The sequence below is a fragment of the Lynx rufus genome, unplaced genomic scaffold (genome assembly GCF_022079265.1).
Source record: "Lynx rufus isolate CCGP_SWC_20201006 ecotype Redwood Valley unplaced genomic scaffold, mLynRuf1.p SCAF_9, whole genome shotgun sequence".
Classification (NCBI taxonomy): Eukaryota; Metazoa; Chordata; class Mammalia; order Carnivora; family Felidae; genus Lynx; species Lynx rufus.
Window position 1 is genome coordinate 64,847,269 of NW_025814897.1, and position 14,107 is coordinate 64,861,375.

The 14,107-nt window shown below is 38.8% G+C and overlaps 1 protein-coding gene across 1 annotated transcript; it reads right to left on the reverse strand.

Moving 5' to 3' along the window:
- Positions 1–2,338: 2,338 nt before the first annotated feature.
- Positions 2,339–3,331, reverse strand: LOC124505976 (olfactory receptor 10T2-like). Its single transcript, XM_047072013.1, has one exon. It carries the CDS (start codon positions 3,329–3,331, stop codon positions 2,339–2,341), a length of 993 nt encoding a protein of 330 aa, XP_046927969.1.
- Positions 3,332–14,107: the final 10,776 nt, after the last annotated feature.

The window sequence follows — 14,107 nt, forward strand, 5'->3', positions numbered from 1 at the left end:
ATTTGTGTTGATCTAGCTGCATTCAGGGATGAGAGAGGCAAAAAAAAAAAAAAATTCCATGCTGCTCTGCCATCTTTCATTCTATTAATGTGGTGTATTACATTGATTGGTTTGCATATGTTAAAACAGCCTTGGGGCACCTGGGTGGCTCAGTTGATTAAGCGTCCAACTCTTGGTTTCTGCTCAGGTCATGATCTCCTAGTTTGTGAGATGAAGCCCTGCATTGGGCTCTGTGCTAACAGCATGGAGCCTGCTTGTGATTCTGTCTCCTTCTCTCTCTGCCCCTCCCCTGCTCATGAGTGCTCTCTCTCTCTCTCTCTCTCTCTCTCTCTCTCTCTCAAAATAAACTTTAGTAATAAGAATAATGATAAAAAACCAACCTTGCATCCCAGGGGTAAATCCCTTTTAGTCAAAATTGAGAGTTAATTAATGAGATGAAAAAGGTAAAGATGATTGTATGAGGAAACAGAGACTTTCGTGTGAATTAGGGGACATTTGTGAAGATGCAATGGTGAAATTTGTGAAATGGTTGGTCAGAGAACTTCTAGCCAAATTTTAATTCAGTGCTGAACAAAGACTGAGACCTGGAGAACCAATAGGCTGTGACACCACATATAATCAATGAAGCTGTGATTTGAATCTCAGTTTCAAGCCCTGCGGGAACTCTCCTCACCTGTATTCACTGTAGCACAACCTCATGCTTCCTCTCTTGAGATTCTTCTTTCTTTTCAGGGGTTTCTCCCAAGGCGTTTTTGCTTCCATTCCGGAATCTTCTCTCCACTCTACCCATCGACTTTACACAGAGCTCATTCTCTATCTCTTCATTTTAACTAAACCTTGTTGTCTGAGAAGGGCACAATTGCTTCTCAGCTCTGTTGAAGAGAAGTCGCTCACTTCCTTATTCTATAGGCCAGCCACAATTTGGCATTCTCCTAGCTTCTTACTATATTTCTAAATCATTTGTTTGCATATTTATGACAAAACATTTCCCTCATTGGCACCAATCTTACCCAGCTAAGAAATAATATATCGTTGACCTTTGAATTATGCAGAGGTTTAGGGCACTGATCCCCACACAGTCAAAAACTTTTGACTCCCCCAAAACTTAACTACTCATAGCCCACCGTTGACGGGAAGCCTTGCTGGTAACATAAAGAGTTGATTAACACATATTTTGCATGTTATATGTATTATATACTGTATTCTTACAACAAGGTAGGGTAGAGAAAAGAAAATGTTAAGAAAATCGTAAGGAAAGAAAAGACATTTACATTACTCTACTACATTGAAAAAATCCACATGTGAGTGGATTAAAACCTATGTTTTTCAAGGGTCAACTGCACTGTTGTCCTCAGAGTCTTTTGCTGACCACCCCACTTCTTGTTATTTATTAGCAAATTGCCACCAACCTCTTGATCTTTTCCCATCTCAGACCTTCAGCTTTGGCAACTTCATATCATCTGGCTGTGCCATCAGACAATGTGACTTCAAAATGCCTAGACTTCCTGACATCATCTAACATCTTCCACAGTCCACATGAGAACCTCACCACAATGGCCTCAGTTAGATTCTTCAGTTATATATAGCACCTTCCACCTCTCTGATTTTTACAAATGAGAAGCTATTTATCTTTATGCTCTAACTCAAATAGCGTTTGAATTATTTGCTTTTTGAGGGCTTGACAAAGTTAATTATGAAACCATCCGGCCTACTCCTTTGCTGGGCAATAGGAAGAATAGCTCTTTGACAGACTTTTCTATATTATTCCTGAAATTTTGTATGTTAAAAATGTCTGTTTTGCAGCAATTTTCATCAGTTTATTTTTCCAGAAATTCTTCCATTCCCATCTAGTTTCCTTATTTCTTTGAATAGAATTGAGCAAGGTATTTCTTAAAATTCCTGGAAATTTCTCTATATTTGTAGCCTTTCACTCATTTCAAGTCTAAGTTTGTGTGCTTATAGTTTTTCCTCTTTTGACTAAGTGAATTCGTGTTTTTTCTTTCCTTCTCCATTGCTCTTTCATTTTTTCTCCTTTTCCATTTTAGTATGTTTTTCTTCCAAAGGCAACAAAGGTTATGAAAATAGTTTTCCAAACTGCTTTTTGATATGTTTACTACATGCGTGTGTGCCTGTATGTATATGCATTTATATGTGTATATGTACACATATGTGTAATAACATTTTAAAATATTTTTTCATTTTAAAATATTGTAAAACTACCTCTGGTTTTGTAATAGGAAAGAAGTGAGACCAGGGCATATCAGACAATTAGAATACACTTTAATTGCTTTGCACACAAACTAATGATTTTATTGGAAATACTCTACTTTTTCCACTTTTATTTATCAACAGTCTGTACATTTTTAATGTCCGGTGTTCTTCTATTCCCCATCTGAGGGATGAACCTATTTGTCTTGCCTAATACCTTCCTTAGGGCTGTCTGCATGTCTTTGTTTCTGAGACTGTAAACGATGGGGTTAAGCAGAGGTGTCAGCACTGTGTATGTGACCGCCATCAGCATGTCTTCACGGAATGAGTCCCTGTCCTTGGGCCTCAAGTAGACAAAGCCAGCAAATCCATAGTGTATGCACACCACAGTGAGGTGGGAGGAGCAAGTGGAGAAGGCCTTATACTTCCCCTTGGCAGAAGGCATCTTCACAACTCTGGACACAATGAAGACATAGGACATCATAATGAAAACAAAGCTGCCCACCAACACGAAGGCAGAGAGCACAAAAATGGCCATTTCGTGATGGGCGGTGTAATCACAGGCAAGGCAGACCACAGGTGAGATGTCACAGAAGAAGTGCTCGATGATGTTGGAGTCGCAGAAAGACAAGTTGAATACAGTGATGACGATGCACAGAGAAACCAGGAACCCAGCCATCCAAGAGGCCATCATGAACTGAAAGCAGATCTTATGGGTCATCAAGACCTTATAGCGCAGTGGGCTGTGAATGGCAGTGTAACGGTCGTAAGACATGGCAGCCACGATGAAGCAGTTATTGGCTCCCAAGCCGAAGAAGAAAAACATCTGTGTGGCACACTCAGGAAGAGAGATGGCCTTGCTATCTGACAGCAAGTCCACTAGCATGCGGGGGATGATTGCCATAGTGGTACAAGTTTCTGAAAAGGACAGGCCACAGAGGAAAAAATACATGGGGGTGTGAAGGTTGTGACTCAGCTTGATGGCCACCATTATGCACACATTTGCAGCTAGGATGGTCACATGGGAGAAGAAAATCATCACAAAGAGGAGACCCTGCAAGTCTGGGAAACTGGAAAACCCCCACAGAAGGAATGTGCTCGCTGTGGTATGATTGTCCATCATTCATTAGGCTCAGTAACTTTCTCCCACAGGTGCAGACATTCTTGAGGTCAATACTCAAGATAATAAAAAGCACTGAGGTCACCTGACCTTTAATCAAGGGCTCCTGGGCAACAGCAAGACAAATGTTAATGAGAGAAGCTAAGCAATGGGAGCTAAATGCATCTGGCTGAATTCAAGTTCAGAGTGATGAGGAGAAAGATTCTAGTAGAAGAATCTGCCTAAATGCCACAGAGTAGGCTAAAATATATTCTGGGAACGCCGTCATATCACCCCTTTCTGTCCTGTACAGTGAGAATCTGCATGAAAGAGGGAAATATGAAGGAAAAAATGTTACTTTCTCACCTACAGGAGTATGAGAAGTAACAGGTGTAAAATGCTTATGTGGTTTAGTCCTAGCTTGGCACACGGAAGTGCCTGACAATGTTGACTGAATCACGACTAGTTTAAGAAGGAAAAGATTTTGAATGGCTTCCAAACATTCCTGGAATCTCTAGAGTTATTCCCCAGAAGGCAGAGGCTGCTTGACTAACAATTATGCCAATGAATAGATGTAATAAATGAACTTACCATTTTGAAATTTGTGTTGGTTTCCTATTTATGACAGTAAGTTGAGGCTGGAGGTGTTCAATCCCTGTCTCCCATTCAGGCATATCTTAGAGACAAAATGGTTATGGAGAGGCTATGCCATCCTGGATGGCTCATTTGTGTCCATGATACCCTGTTGAATTCTTGAACTTTCAGGAAAATTTCCAGGACATTTTCTAATGGGCTCACTGGTGGCAAGAGCTTCTTTGCAGCCCAGCACTTAGAGGAACTCAAGTTCTTCAGGTCATTTCCATTGCTTCTTAAACTATCCACTCTGTGTGTTAGATGACATGATGAAAGTAACACAGGTACTTCCCACACAATGTGGGTTTTGGTTTCAGGCACTATTGTCTGGAAAGGAAAGGAAAACATTGAGAAGACATTGGTGTGCAGTTGAAGTATGGGGAAAGAATGGTAGAGACACATGTTTTGTAGAATCCACAAAGCTTGAAGAGAAAAAAAAGAAAATATACCTTTAGCTGTAAGGTTTGTATAATCCTTGTGTACTCAGTTACTGGGACAAAAATATACAAGGAGGCAAGTCAGGTAACCAGTATTTACTCACATCTGAAATATGCTGGTCAATATGCTTTGCGTTTGACACAATTTTCTCACTAAATTTCTTCCTGTGACTCTATGGTAGGGATGTCGGTCCTAATGTTACAAACATGGACTCTAAGGTATAGGTTTGCTTAACTGGCTATCCAAAGCCAATTCATGAATTCCACAAATATTTATTTGATCAAATAGCACACAATTGTCACAGCTTCTCCTATAATAGGGACATATCTAGGTCACCAGGGAAGCATTCTTGAGAGTTATATATCCTCACTCACATCCATCCCAGGTTTCTGGCATGTTTTTCAAAGAGGAGAAAAGAAAAACAGGGGTGCCTGGGTGGCGCAGTCGGTTAAGCGTCCAACTTCAGCCAGGTCACGATCTCGTGGTCCGTGAGTTTGAGCCCCGCGAGTTCGAGCCCCGCGTCAGGCTCTGGGCTGATGGCTCAGAGCCTGGAGCCTGTTTCCGATTCTGTGTCTCCCTCTCTCTCTGCCCCTCCCCCGTTCATGCTCTGTCTCTCTCTGTCCCAAAAATAAATAAATGTTGAAAAAAAATTAAAAAAAAAAAAAAAGAAAAACATAAGGAGAAATTGGGATTATTTGAAACTCTATGACTCTGTTACTTTCTTTTTTCCTTTGTAGTGATAATAAATCCTGCTTTCCTCCTAATACTCAAGGGAGCTAGTGATTGAGAATACGTCAGTATGACATCATTCTCATTACTTCCAATCACTCTCCAAGGGCAGAGTTTGAAGGAGATGTTTTGTGATCAACTCACCCTCCTTGGGCTATAACACTTCTGTAGACTGAAAGGGACCTAAGCGATTTATTTTTCTGAAAAACCCATTTCCTGGTTTATCCGTGCTCCCACCCTTGCAGGTGGATTTAGTAGGTCTAATTTCTCTGAGTTAGCAGTGAGGCCTACATAATTTGAGGCTGCATCTTGATGTAAGCCACCTGGCAGATTCTTTTGTCCCACTACCATTCGAAACCCCGCACAGTGGACACCATAAGCCAATCTACCTCCCAAGAGGTACATCAAAACCTTGGCCAGTCTGGGGAGTGCTGGGATCACTATGTCACTCATCATTCCTCACCAGCCTGAAGTAGAGAATTTTCCTGACAGCTACGCTTAATTTGTGATCATAGGGCAACACTCAAAGGTGAATATTTACAACCAAGTGTTTGGAAAAGTGCATTTAAGTTTCTTCCAACCCAATCAGAAGAAAAGTCAGCTTTGAGTTAGGTTTTCAACAATTTTCAGAGAAGATAGGGATATTTTTAGAATTTTAAGTAGGATCCATGCCCAGCGCAGAGCCCAACACAGGGTTTGAACTCACAACCCTGAGATCAAGACCTGAGCTGAGATCAAGAGTAGGATGCTTAACCCACTGAGCCACCCAGGCACCCCTGATATTTTTAATGGGAAAATAAAGGAGAGCTTTATTGATTTATAGGTCTGAATTCTTCTAGGAAATTAACAAGATTTACATAGTTTCACAAGGCTTATGTTTTCTCTAGTTGTAAATGGCTGAGTTCATATATATATATATATGTGTGTGTGTGTGTGTGTGTGTGTGTGTATATACACACACATATACGTATATATATATATACGTATATATATATAAGTTTTCTCATATATATATATATATATATATATATATATATATACACACATATATATATATGAGAAAACTTATTTCCTTGGGTCTTTTAATGAAGCTATATATTAGATCCACCAAAGAAATACTTGTTTTTAAACATCACAACTGCTAAATATGAAATCAAATGGTCCACCAAGTAGTCAAAGGGAAAAAGGTATGTGGGGTGGGGGAGTCCCACAAAGAATCAAATTGCCAATGGTTCACAGTGAAATTTATGATGAAATAATGGGTAAAATATGGAAATTGCAGGATTTTATAAATGTTTGTCTTTACTCTTTCCTGCTTAATTCTTTTGATACAATGAAATCACCAAATTAGCCTTGAGATTAGACCTGGAATTATATTGCAGTCTGTTTTGTAAGGCGGCGGTGGGGGCAGGTGGGGTATTGAGCAGAATTAGAGAGACCCGTGTTCACATCCAAACCCTGTTCTATTACATATGTGCAAGTAGCTACTTTTCTCCATGGCCCTAAATATACCTCCTAGCAGGGTTACAATGCTATGCACATATCCCTATCTTATCAGATAATAAGTGACAAGTACCTGCTGGTTCCATTCCCATTTGCTAAAACATCACATGGTGTAGAGACAACTTTTCCAACAGGGGCTCAGCAACACTTGCCTGCTCACAAGTCCCCTGTGATGCTGTACTTGCCCTTCTGCTTATTGGCTGTGTGGAGTCATTCCCTCTCGGCTGCGCACTTGGCTTTGGGATGGAGTTTGCAGTCCTGTTCTCTGCACCTTTCTAACCTCTCATAGCTTCGTCTGTGTGCTAATTGTGCCAGGAATAGGAAAACTACAGCATTTCTCTCCATCCAGTTGTACCCTTAGTATATTCATTACTTTTAACTGCTGATTAACCCCCACAGCTACTTCATTATTTAGTGGATAGAGCACAAGGTTTGTGATAAATAGAAATATAAAATAAAATTCCCACCTTATGTCAAAGAGGAGTCACTTCCAAACTCTTAAAAAGAAGAAAACAGTAAGCTGTATGAGGAACTTGTGCTCATGTACAGTTTTCTATAATTCTCTAGTGCCCTTTAAAGATTAGTGTTTAAGCCATTTTGCCCTTTGAATGACTGTGATGAGCTCACTCTGTCTGAAATTACAAAGTCTCTTATAACTTTAGGGCAGCGTCTTCTCTATTACTTATGGTCGGAGCTGAGTTCCATGCACATTCCAGTGAGAGGTTCGTGGTCACCTGAGACCATTACCCCTTGACACTACTCCGAGTTTCTTCTTTTCCATTAGATACCAGGAGGATTGTTCTCTGTGGACCTAGAACTCATTGTGATGTCCACAAAACCTTGTTTTTATTTTGATATAACTTAGTGATTATTCGGGGAAGTTTGTTCTTATTTATATGAAAAAACAAATCAAGTATTTGAAATTCAACTTGTTCAAATACATTTTGGAATATGAAGGAGTCCCTCAAGTATTTTACTTCATATTCAATACCATTTTTTTTTTTAGTTTTGAAAATGTGCCAAGTCCCGGAAGTCTTTCTGTCCTATGAGCAGGGCAAGGGAGAGGAGCCTGTCATACAGCCTGTTGCCTGGGGAATTGGCCAGAAGAAAGCTGGAGAAAAAATAATGAACACAGAATGTTTGTTGTGACGGCTTCCTTGTGAAATAACTCTTGCTGAAGAGGAAAATCCACTGTAATTGAAACCTCCATTGACTGCAGGGCCACTCAAAAATTTTTCCCAGTATGTAATGAAATTCTTATTTATCTATCTATTCTAAATGATTATTTGTGTGAGAGAGAACACAAGGGGGAGGGGCAAAGAGAGAGACAGAGACAGAGAGAGACAGAGAATCCAAAGTGGGCTTCAGGCTCTGAGCTGCCAGCACAGAGCCCAGCTTGGGGGCTTGAACTCAGGTGAGATCAATGACCTGAGCTGAAGTCAGACACTTAACTGACTGAGCCACCCAGGATCCCTGAAATTTTTGAAACACAAAGCCATGCTACAATAATTATCTTGTTGGCATCTGTGTATCCAGGACCTAAACTGTTCTTAGTATCCACTATTGTATTAAACAAACCCAAATCTTAGTGGGTCTAACTAAATTCATGCAGAGAGGTTCAATAGGGATTAACAGAGATCTCAAATATCTTGCACACTCTAATCAGGTTGTTGATGGTTAGCTGTTGTGTGAGACCTTACATTGGGATTGAACCTTTCTGCATGTGCATGGTGGCTGGGTTCAGTGGGTGAGCATTCCATGAGAGCCAAATGGATGCCATATCAACTTTTATATTCCACCTCACTTGTACTGAATTCTTTTCATTCAGACAGCCTGCAAGTAATACCCAGGTTCTAGAAGGTAAAAAGAGATTACGGCCCTTGATGGGACAGTGACAAAGTTCTGTAAGAACATGTGGGACTGGAATTATTGCTGTCACCATTTTTGGAAAATACATTATGCCACACATTAAGATTTTACTATATTGGCTTTATCACATGTCTTTTTGTACTTTATCCATGTATTATTAATCCATCTTACGGTACAAAGGAAATTGCAGACATCAGTACACTTCCTCCTTAATACCTTTGTACACATATCAATAACTAGAGTTCAATACCTCTTACATGTTTTATTCTATGCAACTTTATGGAAATTTACATAAAGTAAAATATGCTAATCTTAAATGTATGATCACTATGAATTGGTAAATGCATCATCTGTGTAACTCAAACACCTCTCATTATATAGAATATTAGTGGGAACCTGGGTGGCTCAGTAGGTTGAGCATCTGACTTCGGCTCAGGTCGTGATCTCACAGTTCATGGGTTTGAGCCCCTCATTGGGCTTGCTGCTATCAGTTCAGATACTGCTTTGGATCCTCTGTCCCCCTCTCTCTCTGCCCCTCTCCCCACTCATGCTCGCTCGTTCTCTCTCAAAAACGAATAAACATTAAAAAAAGAATATTAGTATCAGCCTGGGAACAGTATCCCTTATACCCCTCCCCAGCGAGTCCTAGCTTCCCCCTAAGAGAGGCACCCATTGTTCTGATTATTTTTCTCACCATGGCTTGTCTTGTAGGTTCTGGAATTTCGTACAAATGGAATCAAATCATATGCCCTCTATTTTATAAGATTTTAGTTTTCCTTTTTTTGTATACAAATGCAACTGATTTTTGTATGTTGATTTTGTGTCCTGCAACTTTACTGAATTCATTTATTAGTTCTAACAGTTTTCTGTAGAGTCTTTAGGATTTTCTCTATATAAGATCATGTCATCTAAAAACAGACTATTTTATATCTTTCATTTCATGTTCCTTCTATTTTTTTTTTTACCTCACCTAATTTCTCTGACAAGGATTTCCAGAATTGTGTTGAATAAAAGTAGCAAGTTTAGGCATCTCCAACTTGTTTCTGATCTTACAGGAAAAGCTTTCAGCTTTTCACTAGTAAGTATGATGTTAGCTGTGGGCTTGTCATACATGGTCTTTCTTATGTTGATTGTTGCTTCTACACATAATTTTTTGGAAGTTTTATATTATGAAAGGATGTTGAATTTTGTCAAATGCTAGTTCTGCATCCATTGAGATATGATTTTTATCCATTACTTTGGTGTAGTGTATTACATTATCAGACAAAAAGACAGCTTATGGAGTGGGATAAAATATTTTCCAACCATGTATTTGATAAGGGATTAATATCCAAATATATGAGGAACCTCATAAATTAACAGCACAAACTGATTAAAAAGGGGTTAAAGGAACGGAATAGATATTTCTCTAAGAAGATGTACAAATAGCCAATAGGTTTATGAAAAAATGCTCAACATCATTAATCAACAGGGACATGTGAATCAAAGCCACAATGAGATATCATCTTACTCCTATTAGAATGAAAATTATCAAAAAGACAAGGAATAACAAGTGTTGGTGAGGATGTGGAGAAAACCCTGTACACAGTTGGTGGGAATATAAATTCATATAGCCATTATTAAAAATAGTATAGAGGTTCCTCAGAAATTTAAAATAGAACTACTATATGAACAGAAATCTCACTTTTGGGTATATATATGAAGGAAAAGAAATTAATATCTCACAGAGGTATCTGCACCTCCATGTTCACTGCCACATTATTTGCAATAGCTAAACTGTGGAAGAAATGCCCTAAACATCCATTGATAAATGAACGGATAAAGAAACGTACATATATACATAATGGAATATTAGTCAGCCTTCAAAAAAGGAAACCCTACCATTTGCAATACTGTGTATGCACTTGGAGGACATATAGTTTAGTGAGATAAGCAAGAGATAGAAAGAAAAATATTGCATGGTATCTATGTGGAATCTAGAAGAATTGAACTTAGGGAAACAAATTGTAGAAGAGTGGTTACCAGAGGTTAAGCGGTGTTCGAAATGGGTAATATTGGTCATAGAGTACAAACTATTTGTTCATGTACAACATGGTGACTATCGTTAATGTATTGTGTCCTTGAAATTTGCTTAGAGTAAATCTTAAAAGTTCTCATTACAAGAGAAAAAATTTGTTTATGTGTGGTGCTGGATGTTAACTAGGCTTATTGTGATGATCATCTCACAATACATGCATATATCTAATTATTATGTTGTATACCTGAAACTAATATAATGTAATATGTCAATTATATCTTCACAAAAAATGATTAAGAAAATAGAAAAATCTAACTTTACACTTCAAGAAACTAAAAAAAAGAAGAACAAACTAAGACCAAAGTTAGCAGAAGGAAGGAAATAACAGTGATAAGAACAGAAATAAATAAGAGACAAAAAAAAAACAATAGAAAAGAGCAACAAAACTAAGATCTGCTTCTTTGAAAGTAAAAACAAAATTGGCAAATCTTTGAGTAATAAAAAAAAAGACTCAAAATTAGAAATGAAAAAGGACACAGCACAGCTGATACCACAGAAATACAGAGGATCATAAGGGACTACTATGAACAACTAAACGCCAACAAATTGGAGGACTTAGAAAAAATGGATGAATTCCTAGAAAGAACATAACAAAACTGGACATGAAGACATAGAAAATCTGAACACCAATAATGAGTAAAGAGATTGTTGGAAGGTTTTTGATTATCGCTTCAAAGAAAAACTGAGGACCACATGGTTTCATTGATGAATTCTAACAAACATTTAAAGAAGAGTTAACACCAATTCTCCTCAAACTCTCCCAAAAGAATGAAGAGAACATTCCCAAACTCATTTTGCAAGGCCCGCATTACTCTGATACCAAAGCCAGATGAGGACACTATAGAAAAGAAAATTAGAAGCCAGTTCCCTAAGGAACACAGAAGCAAAAACTCTCAATAAAATAATATCAAACCTAATTCAACAGCATGTTAAAATGACTAGATACCGTAATAAACTGAGATTTATCCCTTGCGTATAGGAATGGTTCATCATACGCAGGTCATAAATGTGACACACCACATTAATAAAATAAATTAAAATCTAATCATCTCCACAGATGCAGAAAAAGAATCCACAAAATTCAACATAGTTTCATAATAAAAACTTTCTACAAATTAGGAATTGAAGGAATGGACCCTGACATAATAGAGGCCATAGATGACAAGACCACAGCTAAAATCATACCCGATGGTGAAAGATTGGAAGCTTTCCTCCAGGAATAGGAATAAGAAAAGGATATCCGCTCTTAGTATCCCTCATTTAACATGGTACTGGAAGTCCTGGCCAGAGCAATTAGGCAACATAAAGAATTAAAAGGCATCCAATCAGAATGGAAGAAGTAAAACTGTCACTGTTTTTAGATAACATGATCTTGCATATAGAAAATCCGAGAGACCCACCAAAGAACTGTTGGAACTGATAAATTAAGAAAGTTGCAGAGTATAATATCAACATACAAAAATCAGTTGTGTCTCTGTATGCTAACAAGGAACAGTCATGAAAAATTCTGTGTTCTGTCTGTCTATGAAGTAAGAGTTCTGGGTTTTGTGCAGAGAACTTTGAAAGGTGGTACTTATAATATCACTGTTCATTATTATTAATTTTTCTTTATTTTTTTAAGAACTCTTTTTTTAATGTTTGTGTATCTATTTTTGAGACAGAGAGACACATAGAGTGTGAGGGGGGTGGGGCAGAGAGAGAGGAAAACACAGAATCTGAAGCAGGCTCCAGGCTCTGATCTGTCAGTGCAGAGCCGGACATGGGGCTCGAACTCACAAACTGTGAGGTCATGACCTGAGCCGAAGTCAAATGCTCTGAGTGTTCCAGTTGAAAACATAGGATTTTTACTGGGACCCTCCCTCCTTGCTTGACCTTGAACTATAACTTCCCCAACCTCTTACAGCTTCAAAAATCTCTGTTTGGTTTATCAGCAAGTAATCTTGGTTGTATGTTTTTTAGCCTCTCAGACACTACTTTACATTTAGCCAATTCCTCAAGGTGAAAAGTGATACAGGATGGTGAGCTCCCAGAAGGGGCTTTTTCTGCTTTCCAGGATCATGGGCACTCAAGCCATTTTTGCTTTTGTAGCTCTTGTATGCCTTCAATATTTTTAATGAGGACATTGTCCGTTTCCCAGCCCTTGTGTACTCTCAACCCAGTGTCTCCTAATGGGAACGTCTTGTGAAACTATATTACAATACTACATCCAGGATGTTGACATTGCTATCGTCTTCTTTATCTTTTTTTTTTGTAAAGAAAGTATTACAGTCTGTGTCTATTAATTCCCATATCTTAAATCTGAGTGGTTCTGTTTCTGCTGTTTGTTGTTAGCACTGCCTCCCACATTTGGTACCTTGTTTCCTTTCTTGCTAGTCGTTATCTTTCATTGTGTGCTAGTTATCGTATTTGAATAATCATTGATAGGAATAATTGAGGCTTGAGTTCTTTGCTTATTCAGTTCACCTTGAGGTACTACCTGTCCTTGGCCATCTTCTATCCAAGTCAAGGCTTGAGACTCTACATCTCCAGGGCTGCAGATCTGCACAAGATTTGTTCACTTCAGTTTTCCCTTTATCCTGAGGATACAGGTGAGGTGTTTCATTCAGAATTGTCACCTAGACGTTGTCCTAGATGTTGACTTATCCTCCTCTCGTCCCAAAAGAACACTAAATCCACAGCCTGGGTTGATAACAACACTTCCTTCTGACTTGTCAAATTCTCTCATGGCAAAAGCATTTTTTTAATAATGATTTTTTAAATGTTTGTTTATTTTTGAGACAGAGAGAGAGAGAAAGTGTAAGCGGGGGAGGGGGAGAGAGAGGAAGACACAGAGTCTGAAGCAGGCTCCAGGCTCTGAGCTGTCAGCACAGAGCCGGACATGCGGCTCCAACTCACAAGCTGTGAGATCATGACCTGAGCTGAAGTCAGACACCTAACTGACTGAGCCACCCAGGCACCCTAATAAAGATTTTTTAAGTAATCTCTACACCCAACATGGGGCTCAAACTTATAACCCTGAGATCAAGAGTCAAATGTTCCACTGACTAAGCCAGCCAGGCACCCCCAAAAGTATTTTTGAGTGTTAGGTCTACTTCTCTGTGTTCTCACAGTCGCTGGTGAGGCAATTCCTTGTTATCCTCTAATGTGGTGTTAAAGATATGTTTAACATTGTATCATTTGTTTTGGTTGTGCTCACCACTGGATTGGTCAAGCTAGCCATTGCCTCAAAGGTAAACTATATGCATATGAGTGGAAGACTAAACTTGCACATATGCACACAGGTAACCATATGGCCTGACAAGATAAGAAATGCCCTTACCTCCTGCATCTGTGCTTAGATGTTATCTTCCCAGTGAGACCTGCATTGACCCTTCTCATCTCCTAACACATTAGTCTTCCTTACTCTGCTTTATAATAATCTGTATTACCTTCTAGTAATCTGTATCACCAACTTCTTTATGTTATTGCCTTTCCCATGCTAGAAGATACATTCCAGGTAGGCAGGTATCTCTGCATGCTTGCCATATATTTTCCCTAGCCTAGGACAATCC